At 39.9% G+C, this 22,135-nt stretch overlaps 2 protein-coding genes across 5 annotated transcripts in view; one reads left to right on the forward strand and one right to left on the reverse strand.

Annotated features, from left to right (window-relative positions):
- The window catches only part of DNAJC24 (DnaJ heat shock protein family (Hsp40) member C24), a 940,502-nt gene that overhangs the window by 890,957 nt on the left and 27,410 nt on the right, over positions 1-22,135 (reverse strand). The window lies entirely within an intron of this gene.
- MPPED2 (metallophosphoesterase domain containing 2) overlaps positions 1-22,135 on the forward strand; it is a 198,031-nt gene that overhangs the window by 68,269 nt on the left and 107,627 nt on the right. For all 4 annotated transcript variants that reach the window (XM_050759060.1, XM_050759059.1, XM_050759062.1 and 1 more), the window contains one exon: positions 21,718-21,943. In XM_050759060.1, the coding sequence (XP_050615017.1) occupies positions 21,718-21,943 (226 nt within the window). The remainder of the gene's footprint in view (positions 1-21,717; positions 21,944-22,135) is intronic.

A 22,135-nucleotide genomic window follows, 5' to 3' on the forward strand; every position in this document is an offset into this window, starting at 1 on the left:
TTCGTATACCAATACAGAATGGAGCATACAGCCACCCATACAGTCTCTTTCCACATTTGCATCCATTGGAGAAATTGTTGGGGAATGTAAGAGTTTATCTTAAAATGAGTTAAGAAAATACTTGCTCAGTTGAATGCCTCCTTGTTTTCTTTCTTTCTTTCTTTCTTTTTTTTTTTAAACACAAAATGAATTTCTTCTGGGCAAGCAACCATTGAGAGTGAAATTCTTTTAAAAGCATTTGCTGGACACAGGGCTTGGTTCTCAAAATTCCAGCGTTAGCACTTATCTACAGTATCATGGGCATTACAGTGCCATTGAAAATCAAGATGAAGTAGCTTATGTTAATGCAAGACTGACAGACCCACATCTGATGGCAATTACCCATACTGGGGGGTTAATAAATGTTCTTAGAATTACTGTCTTTATTTTCTTTATTGCAAGAAAAATGGGCAGCTTCCTAAGCCGTGCCTCCTGCTTCTTGCTACCAGTCTTGGTGACTTGCTAATTAACTGTTTTGGCTCCAGTGCTTCATGGATTCTTCTGAGTTTAATATTCATGTTAGGGAAATGCTACGTCCTTTAGCCAAAGTAGTAGAAAATATTAAATTAAATTCAGCAAACAGTACCCTTTAAGAACAAGAAATGAAGACCTATAGACATAATAATAATGATACTCGGATGCCTCAGAAGAGTGTCTGGAAAAATGAATGCACACTGTTTTTTCCTTCTAGAAGAGAGCGAGCTTAATTTTTATTCCTGTTTTGAAGGGGTTTCAGCACAGGTGTGGCAGAGAGAGTTCATCACATTTGCCAACTCTGATCAATCTAAAGTGGCTCCCTGAAGCACTTTGTTAGGAAGGATCCTCATGCTATATCCAAACTCAGTGGGAAAGATGTTATGATTTATCAGCAGTGTCTCTCATGCTATAGGGTAGGGATGTGGTTACTCATACCATGCATTTGCTGTGCCTGCTATAGTGTCATTCATCTTTGTTCATGTTCATGCTCTATGACTGTGGTAGGCAGAAAATTGCTGTGATGGAAATGTATGCCTACTTTATTTTAACTCTTTAGAGTCCGTCTAGACTTTGGAATATCTCCAATACAAAGTTCTTGAAATGACTGATTTTGGCTTGATGGGATTTTAAAGTTTTCTTCACATTAAAGGCTATTCTGTGTCTGTTCCAAGAGGTTCTTAGCTGTCTATGAGGCAAATTGGGGGTAGTGCATTAGTAAGGTTGTCAAGAAGACAAGAAAACACATACAACTTTTGGGGTCCTATAGGATTTAGGAAGCAAATTAACTTTGGTTTATGATGCTGAATCTATAGCAAGAATTAAGGTTGTACAACCACTCTGATGGTGGTTAGCTTTTGAAGCCTTTTGCATACCTACTTGGAAAGGAATTCAGAGATCAGGAGAGACAATTCAATTCAATTTATCCTGTTATATCCCCCAAATCTTGGGCACCTCAGTTTTCTCTAGCCCCTAGTTCCTATCTCCTAAGTCTGACTGCCCATCAGAATCTCTCAGGCAGGTGGTTAAGCAGTCAGATTCCTGGAATCTAGTTCAGACTTATTAAATCAAATTCTCTACTGATAAGTCCTCATAATTGGAGCTTTAATGAGCTCTTCCCTGGTTCTCAGGCAGCCAGTGCACTACCACCTTCTTGCTTATGGATAAAATGGATTGCCAGGATTAGGGATATATTCTGTATACTCCTATTATCCTAAACCAGGCCATTCTTTTCCACTTTCTTTTCGTGATGACTTTTGTAGACTTCATTTAGCTCCTCTGTAAAAGAGGATAATAGATTTTGCCTCATAAGGTTACTGTAAAACATATAAAGGTTTTTTGTTTGTTTTGAGACAGAGTCCCACTCTTTTGCCCAGGCTGGAGTGGAGTGGTGCAATCTCGGATCACTGCAACCCCTGCCTCCCAAATTCAAAGGATTCTCCTGCCTCAGCCCCCTGAGTAGCTGGGGTTATAGGCGTGTGCCACCATGTCTAGCTAATTTTTGCATTTTTAGTAGAGATGAGTTTCACCATATTGGCCAGGCTGGTCTTGAACTCCTAACCTCAGGTGATCTGCCCACCACGGCCTCCTAAAGTGTTGGGATTACAGGCCTAAGTCACTGCGCCAGACCTAAAGTTTTTTAGGATGGTGCCTGACAGAGGTAAATATTGGATGTGTTGGTTCCAAATCTCATAATTGTCATCATCATTTGATTTCATTTACAGGGACACTAAGTATCCTTGCCAGAGGCAGCAAATCAAATTATAATCTCTTACCAGGCTGTTGTAAGAAGCAGAAGGTATACAAAGAGCTTTGTTTGGTTGAAACACTTACTTTTTGAATTTATGAACATGTAAACATAGAACAGTTAGGAGGCTTTTGACTGTAAGAAACAAAATGCTGTAAGCAACAAGGAATTTAGTCTCTCATAAAAAAAAAAAAATATCCAGGCACAAAGCAATTTTCAGCATCTGGTAATTCAGGGGCTCAGTGATGATACCAGGAATTCAGGTTCTTTTAGTTTTCCTCTCACATGGTGGCCTTGTCCCAAAGGTTTGAGAGTGACTGCTGCCGAAGTTCCAGGTGTAGCATGAAGTAATGACAGTGTTCACTGGAAAAACAAGGTCATTTCTTCCAGTATGTCTCTTTGTATGTAGGTGATGACCATTTCCTTGAAGCCCATCCACTGACTTTAATTCATGTTTCGCTGTCCAGGATTGGGTGACCGCACCTCGTTAAACCAGTCATTGGCAAGGGAAATACAGGTCCTAACTAATCAAGATAAGCTCGTCTGGGTCTATGAATAAGTTTTCCTTTCTGGAGCACTTGGCTTCCCAGGGAAAGATTGAATAAACATGAATAAAACTGGAGGCTGTGCTGTTGAGGAAAGGTGGGGTGAGGATTTGAGTGTGCCATCAATAGCATCTGCTTAATGAGTCTTGTAACGAAGTACCTTTGCATGGCACCTTGAGGAAAGTAGCCTATGGTCTTCCTAGAATGGAGTCCCTTGGGCATGGCAGGGGACAGCACTGTAGTGAGGCTTGGCCAGTGACTGAGATAGGCTTGGGTAACATTTTAAAATATCATGGCTGTCATCTTGTTTTCTATTTTCATCCTGAAATCTTTACTTTTCTTGTTTCCTTTTCTTCTATTCCTTCTTCTCTTTTCTTTCCTTCTTCCGTTTCCTCTTTTGTCCATGTTATACCAGGATCCATGTGTAGGAGAGACTTCTAGCCACCTGTGTCCCTTTCCCATAGAAATCATCTCAGAAGAGAAGATGACAGGTTCCTATTATGTGGTCAGATTCCAAAGTTCTGAGAGGCTTAACCTGTCATCACCTGTCATGTTTCATGGCTGTTTGGAGCAGTTTAACCTTCTGTCTTATCCATCTAGAGTTGAATATTTTAGTTCCTGAAGATCACATATTTGGCATATTGAGATTCTGAAGATAGTGTTGGAACTATACTTTTAATAATTCAAGCTAATTATCTGTCACCATCAATTGGCCACCAAGAGATGGAAAGACACTTGGTTGATATCTGAGCCCACTGGTAGAGTGTAGCAAGAATCCCTGGCTAGACCTCTTGAAAGAAAGATGTGCACAGAAGACAAGGCCTGACCAAAAAAGAGAAAGAAAAACAGTCATCTGTATTATTTTAATGGTTTTGAGCTCATTTCCGTCTATAGAGGAACTAGGCTTAACCATGGGTGGACTGAGGACTCCTTCTGTCTCTGGACTAGAATAAAAGTAGGGCAGGAGGCCCCCATTTTCCCTCCTTGCTCGAATAATGCTGGTCACTGAGATCTTATCTCTCATTAGAGATGCAAAGAAAAAAATGGAAGAATGTGTTTTTTTAAGGTCATGGCCCACTCAGACCTGGAGAACAGAATCTTTCAGGATAAAGCCTGGAAATTGATTTACTTTTTTTTTTTTTTCCTTTTGAGACACAGTCTCACCCTGTTGTCCCAAACTAGAGTGCAGAAGAATGCAGTGGCGTGATCTTGGCTCAGCATAACTCTGCCTCCAGGGTTAGAGCCATTCTCCCACCTTAGCCTCCCGAGTAGCTGGGATCACAGGCGTGCACCACCACACTTCGCTAATCTTTTGTATTTTTAGTAGAGACAGGTTTTCACCATATTGACCAGGCTGGTCTTGACCTCCTGACCTTGGGTGATCAGCCCGCCTCCACCTTCCAAAGTGCAGGGATTATAGGCATGAGCCACTGCGCCTGGCCATGATTTACTTTTTAACTTGTACATAATTTGGAAGATCAAACGGGTTTGAGAACTACTGGCCTAAAGTGACTATCTTAGGCCTTATAATCTTAAAGGGTTTGTACAATACAGGTTGTAGGGCAGTGATTTTTCCAAGGGCCCTGAGAGGCTAGAAATATGGTGGTGTGGGGTAAAACTTTATCCCTCCCTCCTTCCCCCAACAACAACAGCAGACCTAATTTCAGGTTTTGTTTGTTTGGTTTTTTTTTTTGTAAATTCAAACTTCTTCATAAACTTTCAAAATTTTTCCTTCACCCCACTTGCCCCAGTACGCAAAGAGAAATGATCCGTTTCTGGGCCAAGACACAGGGTGCCATGGCTTCCTAATGTCATTATCCAGGCCATCTTGGCAGAGGTGAGAGAAAAATCCCATCAAGGGCACTGAATGTCTGAGGTCACATGAACAACATATGGAAAGTCAATGGTGGCCAAGTAGAATGACCATGGAAGGGGACCCTGGAACCAAGGCGCATGGCCCTAGTCATGAGGACATCTTCCCCCTCAGGACTTCTGGGAGCCTAATGACAACAGAGTCCTCACAGGACACTGTTACTACTGCCTATTTGGTGTCTCCTCAGTGAAGTCATTGTGTTGTGGCATACCTCAACTCCCCAGAGTCCAATTCCCTATAATAATGAGAATTTTTAAGGAGACAAAAGTAGAGTCTAAGAAAATAAACAAATATGTTAGCTTTGTTGAACTATTCCAAACCACGCCCAGACAGTAACCACAAGGGCAACAACAGGAATTGACGTTCAGAGTATACACACATTTAGCCCAATCTTGCTATTGGATTGCATTTTAATCTCCTCAAAGTTGCTTCAACATTAGACCATTAGTAGCTTGCCTTCCGAAGGTAGAAAATTGAATATTTTAGAAAAAATTTTCCTTACAAGGGTAGATTTTTAAAAAATATTATCCAGTTAATTGTCAGCTAATCAATTATAGTCAATTGCACTGAGTGTTCTAATGAAAATTGAGATTTACAAGGAACTATGTGCTTGATATACTGTTCTTAACACCTCTGGGGAGGGGTGTGTGTGCACGTGCACATGTGGTGTGCATGCATGTATTTCCTGCCTTCTTACATTGTGCTGTACATGATCAAGGAAGTTTATTTCTTAGCTCTCTTTACTGTTCATTGATAAAGGGCTAGGCAGACAAAATATTGACTGATCCCCCTCAAAGACACCTTCCTGGATTGCCGTATCTTGGTAATTTTCTCTGTTACTATCTTTTATAGGACCTGCTAATTATCTTCCTTGCAGTTATAATCTGAGTTATGTTAGCAGGTTATTTACTTCTTTATTATCTGTTACTCCCACATGAATATAAGTTCCATAAGGCCAGAGACCTTGTTCTGTTTGCTGCATTATTATATTCCCAGCGAGCCCCATCATACTGCCAGTCACATCCTAAGACCCCGGGGAATATTTCTTGGAGGTCGTAGAAAGACTGTGATCATTTCATGGCATTCTGGGGCCCTATTTCATTATCAAACCTCATCCTGACTTTTGAGAGAGTCAGAAGCTTAGTGGGATTTAATGGAATCTAATGGGATTTCTTTTATCCAATGCTACTGAATTAGAAAATTAGACTGAGACCCGACTTCGCAAAACCCTTGAAATGAGCCAGAATGTAAAGAAAAATGAAGGAAGAGAGAGTTAAACCCTAAGTGGGTGAATCTGAGAATGTGGGGTTGAAAGTGAAATGCCACATGACAGAGTTACAAAGTAAAAACAGTTTAACCTGAAGAACTGAAATCTGGCCACACTTTCCTAGTAAGGGATCAACTTTACAAGCTTTGGATGGGTTTGAGTAGAAGAGATTGGAGTTCTCAGTTTTGGAGAATTAAGTTAAACCCTGCAAAAATACCTTCTTTTTAAACAAGTGTATCTAATCTCCAGTTTCTGGTCAAAACACTCGAAAGTAATTCAATTTTAAAAAATAAATAAAAGTAGCCTTTTTCAAAGAAAGTCACCCTTCATTTTCACCATTTAAGAGTCAATGATCTGGGCCTTAGCTTCCACTCTGAGGAAAATAATCTTAGTGAAAAATGAAAGCTGGCATTTTAGAGACATGTAGAAATGAAATACTAGGCTAGAGATGAGCCTACATATTATAAAAAGATACCAATCTGGAAAATCTTTTGCTCTCAACCTTGAGAAACCACATTGGTGGTATTGATATGAAAAAGAGGTGCTGTATTGGCTGAGGATAAGCAAATGTAGCCCCTTAGCTACTGATGAAAATAAAAGTAAAAGTTGTGATGTTCGTATCATGGAAGAACTTTACCATTGAGTTTCATTAAAGGTACCTCAGGGATAGTGTCAGAGACAGAAGAAAAACTTGGAAGAACAATAGCTAGACCCAGAGAGATAATTTCTATCATCTTAAATTACTCCCCAATTTAAGTTCATGGTTAAGATGGCTAAATAGATGCCTTCCATGAGTCAAATGAAAAAAAAAAATGGCCTTAAACCATGATAGTACAGGTTAAAAATAAAAGAACATCCTAACAATGAAATTTGATTAGCCCTCTGTGTCTATGAAATAAGAAGAAATGAGTGACTATATGCCTGGGTGTTACTGCGTGATTCTTGCTGGTAGTGGCAGATGAATGTTAGGACCGAGGATTCATGATTGTAGGCACAGTCTTTAGAAAAGCTTCTTAGCTTCTCTGAACCTAAATATTCTGATTTGCAAAGTGAATCCTTTGAATCTCTGACCCGGTGATTATGTGATATGGTGGAGAAGGAGAGGATTGGTCTGCAAAATCAGAAGTTCTATATTGCAACTAAGTCATCGGGTGACCTTGGAGGAATCCTTTTAGCCTTGCTAGGTCTTAGTTTCCCATTCCATGGAAGGAATGATTCAAATCTCTGAGGACCCTGCTAGGTTGGAATTTCGGTAAGCCTGGAATTAGAGGATAAAAGGTCAGGAGCCCCCTGCTGTCCCTTGATTTTCTGTTGGAAGCAAAAGGATAGAACTAGCCTTGCACATAAATTAGCATGGATTCTTTCATCTGACCCAGTGGCTTGGGGGCCTGAGAAGATGCACACACGTGTCCTGTTCGGGCCTGGGCAGTAGGCTCATTTATAAAGAGTGGCCTCTGCAAAGCCAGCTGTCAAAACAGCAGTGATTTTCCTGAGAGGCCGACGGGTGAAAACTTTCAGATGAAGGGATACCATGAAGAAATACAGGCAGCTTCCTCAAATAATGAATGGCTATTCCATTAACTCCATCTATTGATTACTCCTCTGAGCTACCGGGAACAAAGGCTGGAAAAATCTTTAAGTGCATAGTGTCAACCATGCAGCAATAATTCGCTTCTCTTTGAAATTGTAACATTATTTGTGTGATGTATATAGTTCATTTATTCATTTATTCATCCATTTATTTGTTCACTCCTTCAACAAAATGGAGCCCTTACTACAGACGGACCAATTTCTTTGCCCCCTTTTGCCTTTCCCAGTAAAAAAAGCCACTGTATAACAGGTTTTGAAAATCAGACTTAGTTTATTAATAGAAAATTAACAGTATACTTTGTGATGTATATAATGGGTGTCATCCTTGAATAAAATAAAAATAGGATTTATAACACTTAAAGGTCATTTTGCATCCAAAATTGAGACCCTCGCTAGTCATATCCACATGATTCTCAGGCAATATAGAATTATTTCTTCATTCATTCATCTATTTGATAAATAATGATTGAAACTTTCTTGGAATACAAAGATGAATTTGGTTCGAACCATCCTGAGGGCCATAGTCAAGTGGGAGAAAGATAACTCATTAGACAAATCCTCATTGTGTGAACTGCAAGCACTTGGCAAGCTCAGAGCTCTGGATACAAGTGGGGAAGTGGCTGGCAGGACCAGATCACAGAGAGTTCTACACACCATACCATGGAGCATTTGGCCCTTTGTCTGTGGGCAATAATAGAGAATCTGGGAAGATGCTAAGTTGGGTGAGTAAACCCTTGTTAAGTGAGGGAGTGTATATGATCAGATTTGTATTTTGATGAGATCACCTAGCTTTAGTGTAGGAAGGATTAAGCCAAGGCACCCTTCTAGGAAGGGTATTACTTTGCTAGGGTTGTCAAACACGGAACCACAGACTACATGGTTTAAAGAGCAGACATTTATTTTCTCACAGTTCTGGAGGCTAGATCAAGGTACTGGCAGGTTTGGTCTCACCTTGGGCCTCTCTTACAGAGCTTGTAGATGTCTGTGTTCTCCTTATATCCTCACGTGGCCTTTCAGCCATGCATGCGCATCCTGGTGTCTGTGTGTCCAAGTGTCTTGAATAAGGACACCAGTAATACTGGATTAGGGCTTACCCTAATGGCCTCATTTTAACTTAATCACCTCTTTAAAGGACCATCTCCAAACATGGTCAATTTCTGAGATACTGGGGATGAAAGCTTCAAAATATGCATTTTGGGGGAACACAATTCAGCCCATAACAGAAGCAAACCAAAAAGTAGGGGATTATCTGCTCCTTAACAGAGTGTATGCATATGTGTGAAGAGGGAGAGAAATTTACATGTTTTTTAATGAGCAATTTAAGGCGAACGTAGTATGCATTTACCTGACTTCACATGTCTAGGAACAAAGACCCTCATAGAGCAAACACTTTTTTTTTTTTCATTTTACTGTCATGCCAAACACCTATTTATTTATTTGTTTATTCATTTATTTATTTATTTATTTTTGCTGTCTTGCTTTGGAACAGTGTTCAGCAGCGTATGCTCTCCAACTGTGTTCTGATTACCTGAATTCTTAAAATACTTAATTCAAATTATTTAAGGAAAAACTTTATGGAACACCTTATGCCTTAATTATACTAATTAGGAGAAAATGCGGATTTAGAAAGACAGTGTAAATGTATCTTTTGACAAATTTTAAGATGCTGCGGCCTAGATCTCTAGAAATTAGAAAACCCATGAGTAAGGAATGAAAATGTAGAAAGTAAAATAGACCTCCAACTCTGCTTCTTGGAACCTTGGGCACCAAGGGCCATGATGGAATTTCCAGAAATCCTTTCTTCCTGAGGAATTATACTACATACTTTTTACTTCTTCATACCAGTGGGAGGCTTGTGGGATAAAGCCACAAAAGCATTGCCAAAGAAATATCGGAGACTATTGGAACTGGTGTTCCAGTGGAACCAAAAACCTTATCCAAAGGAGGCTTCATGATTTCACACCCCCCAGGAAGTCTTAGTAGCTCTGATTCAGGGGAGCTCTCTTATAGTAGTAAATGTTGCCCATTGAGGGGTGGAGAAAGCACAATGGAAGAGGAAATGAATATGGTTTCCATTCCCTCTATCTTGTCACTGTCACTATTGATCAAAATAACCTTCTCTGAGGGGTTTCTTTGTAAATTTTATACTTGAAATGCTTCATTGAAATTTTGAGTTATAAAATGGGAAGAATCAATTTTATTGGATCCTAAATTTTGCTCTATGCAGCTTCCTGTCCAGAGTGAATATTATTAAAATTGACATAGGTTGTGTGTGCAAGGTAATATCCCCTTTCGTAGGCACTTCTCTAAATTTCAGGATATTCTGTAGAGTGGATTAGATTATACAGTGAGTGGGGACTCAGAAAGGAGAATAGAACTGTGTATTGATGCCTTCAGAAATATTATTTGATGGCAATAAAATATTCCCTGAAATTCCCTTCAGAGGGAAGAAAATGGAGTTTGTTTGCAGTAATTGCATTTTCTGGCATTTGCTCTTACACTTTCCAATATAAGCCAATTGGAACCCGTGATTTGGTTTTGCTTATTGACAAAAGTACCATGTAAATTGATCTGTGATGCATTTAAAGAAGATGCTTTGAAAGTTTGGAAATTGAGATGGCTTTTTCTTATTAGATTTTGAGAGTATTAGGGTTCATTTCTATATTTTAGTCTAATGTAATATTAGCCAAATATGTTCTTTTTCAATTTAGTTTTAATCAAGTTCTGGAAGACCATTTTCATCTAGCCCCAGTGGCGCTGTTAACGCAGAGATTTTATTTTCACTGTCAACCCTCCATTCTGGCTTCTGCAGCCCTGCCCCGCAGAATTCCTGCATACCGAAATCCTGCATCATCTGCCCAAATGTTATTTCAGCATGCAAAAAAAATAGTAGTTATTACAAGAAGATTTTTAAAATTCTTATTTGCAGGCTTAAGGAGGGGAGGAATTTAAAAAGCCTCTAAAATTGTTATTTCTTTTAAAAGATACGGCCTTTATGCCTTATGTTATTTTTATTTAATTTGATCATCACCATACTTAATGGTTTAAAATGCAAACACACAGGATTTGCATTTGTTCCTCTAATTATTCAGTAGAATAATTGCCACTTATTTTGTAATTATTGCTGGAAGGAACACCTTTTTCTCAGTTGCTTTTTAAAGGCTTTGTGGGGAAAAAATAAACATATCATTCTCCATCTCATCAGAGACTTCGTCAGTCAACAATACTAGTTTATTAAAGATATTTATTAAATACTCTTCTAAAGAGGTAGGAAGTAGGAGATGGGCTCCTTACTCTGACCTAAGTTACACTGCAAAACAGAAGACAGAATAAAAATAACAATTATAGGCCAGCCACGATGGCTCACGCTCATGCCTGTAATCCCAGCACTTTGGGAGGCTGAGGCGGGCTGAGGGGATCAGCTGAGGTCAGGAGTTTGAGACCAGCCTGGCCAACATTGCGAAACCCTGTCTCTACTAAAAATATAAAAAATTAGCTGGGGGTGGTGGTGGGCATGTGTAGTCCCAGCTACTTGGGGGGCTGAGTCCCGAGAATCGCTTGAACCCTGGAGGCGGAGGTTACAGTGAACTGAAATCGTGCCACTGCACTCCAGCCTGGGTGACAGAGTGAGACTGCATTTCAAGAATTATTAGTAATAATAACAATAATAATTATCATCCTTTATGTGGCAGGTATTGTATTTGGTCCTTTCCTGCTCTCACTTATTCCCCATACCCACTTCATAAGGTAGATTGTACAATTCTTTTTTTTTTTCCTGATGAGTAATGTGAAGCTTAAATAGTGTGTCTGGAGTTTGAGTTTAACAGGTAATAAGTGACAGAATCACGAACTTGATCCCAAATCTGTCTGACTCCAAAGTCCATGCTCTTTCCTTCATGCCATGTATTCATATATTCCTACAAGTTCAGGTTGTATAAACATGCGCACAGCTGATCCAGATGAAACCTGACAATGTCTTTACCAATTTTTCTTGTGACTATCCGGTGGAAGCTTGATTTGGATGCAGTTTTCTAATGCTTGAGGAAGCAGATTGAAGGGTCTTTAGAAGCTAGTCTGATTGTTCAGATCGATTTGTTGTATAAATCTTTTTTAACAAGCCAAGGCCCTCATTTGTAAAGGAAAGTTTGGATAAAATAAACAGTGGAAGGGTCTACCTTACGATTCTTGTTGTCCAGCCAGATGGCAATACTGGAATACAATTGGAGTTGCATTTAGGTGGACAGTTACCACTAGGGATTCCCATTTAGAGCATGCCATGTTGATTTGGGTGGCAACTTAGAGATACTCGGTTGGGAAGCAAGGAGAATATTGTCATTCATTTATACTACCTTGCGGTTATCTTAAACATATATATAAGTGTGAATGAGTATATGCGAGTGTGTAGATGTGTGTGTTTAGGTCACAAAAATTGTGTTGGAATAAGGCCATGGTTGAGGCAAGAATGCTTACAAACAAGGAGTTGCTGAGCAGCAATAAAATCTCTGGGCTGTTTTCATGGTCTAAAAAGTGTGGCTATTAATGGCCTGCTTCCCCATCGTTTGCACTTCTCAGTTGTTCCCTGCCATCGGTGAGGTGCAGTAGTGACTACTGTAAGGGAAGGGGAGTGGACTTCTGTCTTCTTTGTGTGGACTAAGGTTTATCACATCTCTTGGTGCCTTGGGATTCTCTTCATGGAGGAGGCTGAAGCGGAGGAGGGAGCATTTCTGCCGTGGTGTCTTACACTGGTCCTAATTCCTGCGGTGGACCCCAGGGCTTTCACTCCGCATCCCCTGCCTTCTCCTGGGTTTCTGGCTCAGCCCTGACATTATTGTAATATAGTTTTCTGTGTTTAATATTTCTTAGACCTGGTTTCCCATTGCAAGCATGGAAGAAACCCTAATGCATGAGTTTCAGAGGAGAAGGTAGCAGTCTGAACCTGCTGTGTGGCTCCATCAGCAAGTGTGAGTATTAATGTTAGAGCTGTCAGGACTTGTGAAAATGAATGGAGCCTGACGGGGGATAGACTGAGGTCAGAGACAGAGCTTGCCCTGACTGAATGTTTCCGGTGTTTTTGAAGCTGAGGCAAGTGAGTGCAAACTGTGGAGCCAAGGGGGATTTCTGGAGTATGCAATGGGTACCAACTACGTGCCAAGCATTCTTCTAGGTGCCGGGGGTACAACAGCAAAAAGTTGGCTCTGCCTCCTCATGGCTCATAGAACCCCCTCTCCACCTCCAGGCTGGCCTCGAGCCTTCTCTACTATCAGCCCCCAGTAATTGCCAAGGAAGGAATTTAGATGAAATGTCTCCTTAGCCCATCCTGAGCCTCATAGTTCTTCCATGCTCCTAGCAGTTGGTATGAATTTTTTCCTTTCATCCTCCTGCAGAATTTTCTGCTTGGCCAGTTTTCAAGCCCAGGTTATTCTTGTTCATTCCTCAGTGAAATAGAGAGGCTTCAAGAGTTTTAACATTTTCCCTGTTCCTGCTGGAGTTACAATATTAAACATATAATCATACTTTTAAATAGGAAAAATTTCCTCCTTCTGTTGCCTTGGGTATAACGAAGTCACTTTATATCACTGGCATTAGGGAACAGTGTTTTAAAACAGGCCCCTGACACTGCCCCATTGCAGGCAGATTTCAGAAATGTGTTCAAATTGTTATGTATCTCATGTTTAGAAACAGTCCTGTGATAACAGATCTGACTATATATTTGTTTGATTCTTTTAGATCCCAACAACTTAGCTTTTTTTTTTTCCTAGCACATTGCCAAGGGAAAGTGAGCCTGAAGGCTATGCCTTATGAATTGGATTTTCCTGGGCACCTGGGAGCCATAGCAAGTTCCTCTTCTGTCCTGTCACCTCTGTTGTTTTTCTTCCTGCTATAGAATGAGCTTTACTGACTGTGAGTGTTATGCCACAGACATTTTTGGTTTTGGTTTCCTTATATATTTTAAAAACCTATAATTTGGAAGAATAGAGGGGAGAGGGCATAGGGATTGGCAGTCTTAAAATATGTCAGCTTTATGGATCTAGGTTTTTTTTTTATACAGGAAAACAATAAGCCATGTTTGCTTTTGGAGGCTCTCTTTCACAAGTAACTACTGCTGAATGCTGGGGTTTTTCTCTTGGTTTCAGCAGGAGTAAATAGTAGATAGTGATCAATTAGCCTTGCCGACCAGATCTCTGATTTAAAAAAGAAGGGTGTGGAGAAAGGATATTTGGTGTTAACCATGACCTGATGAACCATTGTGGTTGCCCCTGTTTTCCATATTCCCTGTTCATGAGGAATGAAGAGTATGGGTCAAGAGTTCTCTTCTAACAGTTGGCAGGCTGTATTAGCCTGTTCTCATGCTGTTACTAAAGATACACCTGAGACTGGGTAATTTATAAAGGAGAGAGGTTTAATTGACTCATAGTTCAGCAAAGCTGGGTACGCCTTAGGAAACTTACAATCATGGCAGAAGGGGAAGCCAACACGTCCTTCTTCACATGGTGGCAGCAAGCAGAAGTGCTGAGCAAAAGGAGTTAAAACCCCTTATAAAACCATCAGATCTCGTGAGAATTTACTATCATGAGAACAGCATGAGGATAACCACCCCCATGATTCAATTACCTCCCACCAGATCCTTCCCACAACATGTGGGGATTATGGGAACTACAATTCATGATGAGATTTGGATGGGGACACTGCCAAACCATATCACAGGCAGATTCCTGGGAAAAATGAATGTTCTGGAATTGACCTTGGATTTTGGTTTGACCTAAACTTGAGTTTTCTAGAGGTATTCATTCTATAAGGATTTATAGCAGAAAACCTGAATGCAGTTGTATGATACTTATTTTTGAGGAACATTAACTTGTATTGAGGGAGAGGGGCAAGCGAGGAAATCATGTTGGGCTAGAGCAGTGCTTATATATGTTTATTTTAAAATGCTGATGCACATGTGCCCCCAGTCCTCATTGTTCTCCATTATCTTCCACCTAGTTCAGCTCAATTCACATTGTTTACCTCCCTAATCCATGTAGGTGTTTGAATTTATTACCTCAGACCTCCATTCTCCTATCAAAGTCTCATCCTAATCCTCATAATTGTAGCCAACAAGTTTTAGATTCTGGGACCTCACATAAAGTTGGCCTTCTCTTCATTTGGTAGGCTCCCACATTCTCCTGGGAGCCTGTAGGTAAGAAATTACACCACCAGCTGCAGTAGCATTCGGGGAATGTTTTAAACGAGCGAGGATGTGTTTTAATTGTCGTAGTGTGAGGCTGACACTGCCTCATGTCCCATACAGGAGAATTCTATGATATAGCCAGGGAAGCATCTAGAATGGAGAGTTCTGTTTCATGGGTACAAACAAAAAGGGCTGTAAGTGCCTAATATTAGATAAAAGATTACTGTAGATGGAGAATGGTATGAGGAGGATTTATGTACCAGGCCTTAAGTCAAACTTTATCAAGTTGTCACATATTTGGGGTCATCTGAAAACTACTGGTCTGGGAGCCAAAGAGCTAGATTCTGGCCCTACTTGTGGCCTGTGACTGTGCTTAGTAAGTGGCAGCACCTCTCTGGCACTCAGTTTCTTCATCCATAAAATGGAAGTGCATGAATCAGTGGTTTCCTCTTAATTTTTTTAAGCCAGGGTTAACTTTCTTTGAATGATGACATCTTTCCCCAGATGGTAAAATCAAGGAAAGCATAGCTGCTCTGGTGGACCTCAGAGAAAGTCGTTCCCCTCTGCCCTTCTCCATCCCTGGGGAGGCTTCACGGAGCACAACTTCAAACCACCAGATTGTCTTGGAGGACACGTGCTGTGATTCATCGAAGCCATTATAAGTGCCATGTTAAATGTCCAGAGTTTTATAAGGGAGTTATGCTGACTTTGACATAAGTTGCTATGTGTTTAACATTGTTATAGAGTTCATCAGACATGTGCATAGCTGGAGATCTTAAATTTTTAATCTATTCCTTGCTACATGCTCATAGAGGAATACCCCCACCTGATTCTAAGAAGAAGTTTTGGATATTCTGCATGAGTAGTCCCTCTTTGAGAGAAACAGTCTGGAAGCTATCACAGGTTATACTAATCATTCATGAATGAGAGGCCACTCTGGGCACATTTTTTGGTATTTGAGAAATACTGGAAGAGAGAGATATCTGGATAAGAGAAGGAGGCAAGAAGTTGTGTGTTAAGGGAATACATTGTGCGAGGTTAGGATTATCTCAAAAGAGATGCTGTGTTTGCACTGTGTGCAGGTTGGAGGCCTCATAGGCCCACTGACCTTCACTTTTAGATCCAAATGCTTATTGGCCCTAATAACACTTTCGTTAGTTTGAAAGACATGTTGGAACATGCCAGTTTCTGCCATGAGAAAAATCAAAATGTTCTTTTTCATCTTCAGATGCTTTGCTTTGAGAGTAGTGATGTTGTGCCTGGTATCAGGGAGTGGTTCAATTTGTGGATAAACCAGTGATTAATTAATGGGGATTGGGAAAGATGGGCATGACAATAACATAACAACACAGCTAATGTCTATTGAATGAATATAAAGTGTCAGAAACTGTGCAGGTTCTTTATATGCAGGATCTTGTTTAATCCTCACCAAACTTTAGAATCAGTATTTTATTTTTACCCTATTTATATTTGAGAAAACTGTAGTTTAAAAAGAGTGGAGATTAGGCAGCTAGACTGGAAGACTGGATGTTGGGGAGAAGGAACAGGACACTTCATGTGGGCTTAAAGTTGGAAGAAAATGTAACACTGGCTTAAACCTTGCCATAGCCTAAGATGACAACCCAAGTTCCTGGAATTCTATGGAAGTTCCCAGGAAATCTTGTGGAGGTTCATAACGTTCCTTCACTTACTCAGCAAATCTGAGTTGTGTGTCTGCCATTTTGAAGATCTGGGACTAGGTACTTTGGGTCAGTAAGGAACAGCAAGCCATGATCCGTGTCTTCAAGTCTATGGGGAGACAAGTCACGTGCAAAAGCAAAACTCAAAAAAGGAGTAGTAATAGTGAACATGCACTGACGGTTTACTCTGCACCATGCATGTGCTTTTGAGGCTATATTTCATTTTATCTTTGCCAAAACTCATGAGGTAGGTGTTATTATCCCTATTTTGCTAGTGCACTTTAGAGAACATAAGGAATCTCCAAGGTCATACAGCTAACATATGGCAGAGACTACAGAGTCCCCATTCTTATCCCCATGTTGCCTCCATAGTTTAAATTGTAATAGTTTTAAAATCGAATCATTAGGAATAGAAATGGGAGAAGCACAGTAAGCAACTATTAAATACTGCCCTTAGAAGTAAAGATGAAGAAGGAGAGTGTCATGGAATAAGTATGCAGATGAGATAGGATGCAAAGGAAGCTGAGGAAGAAGAAGAGAGAGGAGAAGAAATATCAGAGAGGGAGGAGGATAACTTGGAGAGTGCCACAGCAGTAATCCAGGGAACGGATCACACCACTGTAGTGTGCTCAACAGAGGTCAGAATTCAGAAAAAGCCTTGGCTTTGGCCATTAGGAAGTTATTAGTCACATTCCAAGGAAGCTTTTGGAAGGAGAGTAGAAGCAGAAGCCAGATTGCCTTGAGTAACTTTTGAGTAACCATTTGGCTATACATTGTTAAATCTATTAATATAGTGGCCCATCAGGCAAAACAAATGTGGTAAGTGGGCTGTATGAGAAGAAATCAGAGTGAGGAGGTCTGTTGGCAGACTGGAGATCAGTTTTGCCTGATCTTTTGATTTTCCACAAGAAGCTGGAAGTGCAGAAACTTTTGGGTGATATTTTCCGAGTTCTAGATGTTATGTACAAAAACAAAACAAAATAAAAAACAAAACAAACAAACAAAACCTCAGTCGAGGGCTAGCCATAACACATCTGAGGGCTGAATTGGTCCTACCAGCAGCAAGCTTATGGAATCCTCTTTTTAGAAGTTTAGAAGTGAAATGAGGAAGCATCTCAAAGAAGCAAAAAGGTCAAAGAATGTTTAAGATCATGTTTGAGGCATGTATGTGTGTGTGTATGTGTCAAGGATTGTTTGTTTTTGTTTTCTTGGAGTGGGTAAATATAAACTCACTAATGAGGATTCAATGTATAAATAGAGAGAGACCCAAAATATCAAAGAGAGGAGATGCCTGGAAAAGGAAGGTGCTTGTGGGAGTGGGAGGAATCTGATTAAGGGGCCAGTTTGCAAATTGAACATCCCTACTATGAGAATCTAAAATCCGAAGTGTTCCAAAATCTGAAACCTTTTGAGCACAGACATGACACTCAGTGAAAATGTTCACCGGAGCATTTCAGATTTTGGATTTTTGGATTTGGGATGTTCAATCAGTATGACACAAATATTCCAAAATCTGAAAAAATCCAAATCCTAAGTGCTTCTGGTCTCAAGCATTTCAGATAAAGGATGCTCAACCTTTGTTAGAAATATGAGAAGGTGCAAACAGATGGAGTGATGGGAAAGTGAAAAGGCAGAAGTGAAGAGAAACTTCCTCCTTCTTTACACATGTGGTTAGAGGATATTTTGCATGTCTTGAAAGGGGCTCGGTTGGAGCCTGGGAGCTAGAGAGGAACCTGGACACATTTTGTGATGGCTGCTTTGGGGAGGTAGTGGCTAGAGCGTGGGGCACTTAGAACTGTCAAGTAACGGTGAGGACCCAGTTGACTTTCAGTTCATGAGTATCTACTTATGTGACACCACTGAGTATCTACTTATGTGACACAGAATAGATAAAACTCAAATAACTGCCTTTATGAGTTTATGGTCTCACTTACATTCTGTAGCTCTAACCTGAGCTGATGAGCAAGTTTTCCACATTTCATTAATTCGCTTGCTACCATAGTCACTTTGTTGTACCTGTAAGTTACCCCTATTTGCTCAGTAATTTTCTTGAAATTACCTCTTATTTTACATATAAAGATAGAAAAAAGGAAGCTATATATCATTACTTACACTTTTATATTGTATTCGTCCAAACAATGCATTCTTAAAAGTCGTTTTAAAATACAAAACTGTTTGACATTTTGTCAAAGGTTCTTTTCCATTTCATCTAAAATAATCTTGTGTACCATTAGTAGAACATATACCATGCCTTAGGAACGATGAAACTGGTTGGTTGGTAGGGTTCTTTTTTTTTGTTTCTTTGTTTGTTTTTCTGAGATGAGTTTTGCTCTTGTCACCCAGGCTGGAGTGCAATGGCGCAATCTCGACTCATAGCAGCCTCTACCTCCAGGGTTCAAGCAATTCTTCTGCTACCACGCCCAGCTAATTTTTATATTTTTAGTAGAGATGGGGTTTCACCACGTTGACCAGGCTGATTTCAAACTCCTGACCTCAGGTGATCTGCCTGTCTCGACCTCCCAAAGTGCTGGGATTACAGGTGTGAGCCACCATGCCCGGCCGGTAGAGTTCTTTGGGTCATTCAGAGCAAGAATTTTTTTTTTTTTATGTTAGAGTATATATATGGCCTTGTTTTTTTTTTTTTTGTACAAGCAGGTCAGCTTAGCTGGCATGATGTGAATAAAATGGAAAAAGGCAGGCACCTCTTTGCCTGACAATTTTAAAGTGTTGCTATTTGAATACCAAGAAGTTTGAAGCTGGACTGCAGAGCCTTCCAAATTAATCTAGTCTGGAAAAAAAAAAAAAGAAAACCCACGAAAATGCCATCAAGTAACAGGAGATTTGTCAGCTGCCCTGTTTACACTTTTCATATAAAACATAAAGGTTGGCAGATTATAGATGAAAGGTCAGTTCAGCAAAAAAGAAAATATGTCAGACAATCTCATAACATCGGTAACAGAGGATGGAAGTTGGAAGCTACTATTGGATTCTCAGAAAGAGATGAGTTTGTTGGTGATGTGTAAATATCATCACCTTTTCTGTGGCTCTTCATTTTGGTGGCTACCTTTTTATACTGAGTCTCCAAAATTTGATTTAAAAGACACCAAAGATACTTGTCTTCCTGAGAAAGATTTACTTTGCAGCAGCTTTACTTAAAAAGGAAAAAAAAAAAAAAAAAAAAAGAAAGAAAAACCCAGTCTGAAGGGGGAAAATATACTTCCTTTGCCATAGTGGCTAGTCTCACCCATGCTGTCCCTGAACCCAAGCCCTAAAACGAGGATAAATTGAGAAACCCAGGCTTCCTCAGAAGCGGCGGCACATAATTAAAGGGTTTACAGTGAGTCCATCATTGTGAATGATTAAAGGGGAACTGGGCAAGTACAGTGTGATTTGTACAGGTAAAATCTTTTGCTCCAAGAATCACACAGTAAGGACCTGCCTTGGAAGAGATTGCTATCTGGGAAAACAACTTAGCCTGTTCCAGCTTTGGGAGCACAGGTGATTTGGGGTGGGGAGCAGTATTAGGCTCATAGGGTCACAGAGCCATGATATTAGAGTTGTAGGGCCTCTCACAAATGTCCGGCATGTGCAGTACTGGGAATTTGTGGCCCTATTAACACATCTTTCATCTTCACTTGAAGTTCAGGAATTGTGCAAAATACCACCATTCTATCCAAGCAACATGCTATGTACATCATACTCTTAATTACCAAAATGTGCATTTGAGGGAGGCTTCCTATTCTTTTCTGAATTCTTCATCATAACCTTGCAAATAACTGAGGCCAAAGACATGACATACAGCACTGTGGGCTAGTAGTCAAAGATATCCATTGCTGCTTGGCCTCAGCGTTTCTGGTTTCTTCTCTCTGCAGTGTTGTTTTCTATCAGACTGCTTTCATCTCTCTCAAGCCTCCCCATTATTGCCCAAGCTATATAAGCAATTTTATTATTGTCAGAAATCTAACAATTAATAGCTAAAGAAAAGGCAGTAATTTTACAAAACATGATCTGACAGTCTTGAAAACTGCTTCAATATTAGCAAATACGTTTGTGATGTGCTGCTGAGACTGTGTGGACTTCACAATGTAATCTTTACAGTTTGAATTGCTGAAATCCAAGTGGACTGACGACAGAACTTGCTCCCATCACCTGCCCCACAAAATTCTCTTCCCCACTAACCTTCCTTAATGAAATCATTGAGACTCTGGCTTGCTGGTAAGGACCAGTTCTTACAACAAGTGTATCCAATTTCCTGCTAGTGGTAACTTTAATTCTTCCTGGAATAGCAGGAAACATTAATTTTGCATCAGATCCATAGGTCTCAGAAAGCTGGAATTATAGGTGCCATTGTCCCATTCTTTTTTTCCTCCAAAATAAAATAAGCAGGAGATGAACAGTGAGGCTTGAGGGATGGGTAGTGACAGCGTAAAGAAAAGAACATTAATTTCAGGTGGGGACAGCTGCCCGGCACTCTCTCCCTTTGGATTTTGGTTCTTATAGCATCACGGTGAGTTATTAATATGTATGACCCGTACTTTATTCAAACATTATAAATCTATGCAGAAGTCTGGTGTTTGGGTTTTCCTTTATAGCTTTCATTCTTCTTCCCAGAATTATCTCATTTTGATCGGGAAACTTTTGCATAAAAAGCACACACCGAGAACTCACATTTCCATACCATAAATATTAAAAGTGGGTTAAGCTTTACAGTTTCTTCTCCCATCCCAATGGGAGGAAAGTTAGCCTTCTAATCAGGGGGCCCTTCCTAATGTTCTTTTTATTCACAACCCAAAAGGTAAACTTAAAATTAGAATTGAAATATGAAATTGTACTATGTGGTTCCTTTCTTGTATGTCAGTTATGGAATGTTTGACTATGCCATGTCTTTTGTCTGAAGGATATACTAAAAATCTAGTAGTTATCTGAGTTGTTAAGAATAGTTGGTTAGATTATGTTTTGAGAACCAAACTAGGTCCAGACCTTCTCTTAAGGATCGTGATTAATATGCTTTTTACTGGATAAATATAAAGTATGGATTCACTACCCTGTGGACTCATCACAATGAATACGTAGCATACAGAAGAGGGAAATGGAACTAGAAAATTTAATGTCTTTTTAGCAACGTTTTAGCTACTTAGCAGCTTCCTATCTCCTGTTATTGTCATTTTTGTTAGCATAAAGGACTAATCATAAATTCCAGTTCACATGGAAATGTAAAGGAATGTGTGCGCTATTTCATTTGGGTGAGCTGTCTGCTAATCACATAGTCTCGCCTGTTGTACTTTTGATGGGAAATGAACGTGCTAATTGGTGCTCTTTTTTCTTATTTCAGGAAACCTGCCATATGAATATAAAATAGTGATTGCTGGGAATCATGAACTGACATTTGATAAGGAATTCATGGCAGACCTTGTTAAACAGGACTACTACCGTTTCCCCTCTGTGTCCAAATTGAAACCAGAGGACTTTGACAATGTTCAGTCCCTCCTGACAAACAGTATTTACTTACAAGATTCGGAGGTAACAGTGAAGGGATTCAGGATATACGGTGCACCTTGGTAAGTGATGATTCAAACAGTTTTCCACATTGCTTTTTAGCTCAGTACCGAAAAATCATGGCTCAGACTTAGATGCTTTAAATGAAAATGATTAGGATGGAAGGAAACCTTATTGCTGTATTTCCAACAAAATACATTCTGTACTGCTACAAAATGCAACACTTGTTTTCATTGTGATAGAGATCCCTTTAG

Source organism: Macaca thibetana, chromosome 14, assembly GCF_024542745.1.
Source record: "Macaca thibetana thibetana isolate TM-01 chromosome 14, ASM2454274v1, whole genome shotgun sequence".
NCBI classification, from domain to species: Eukaryota; Metazoa; Chordata; class Mammalia; order Primates; family Cercopithecidae; genus Macaca; species Macaca thibetana.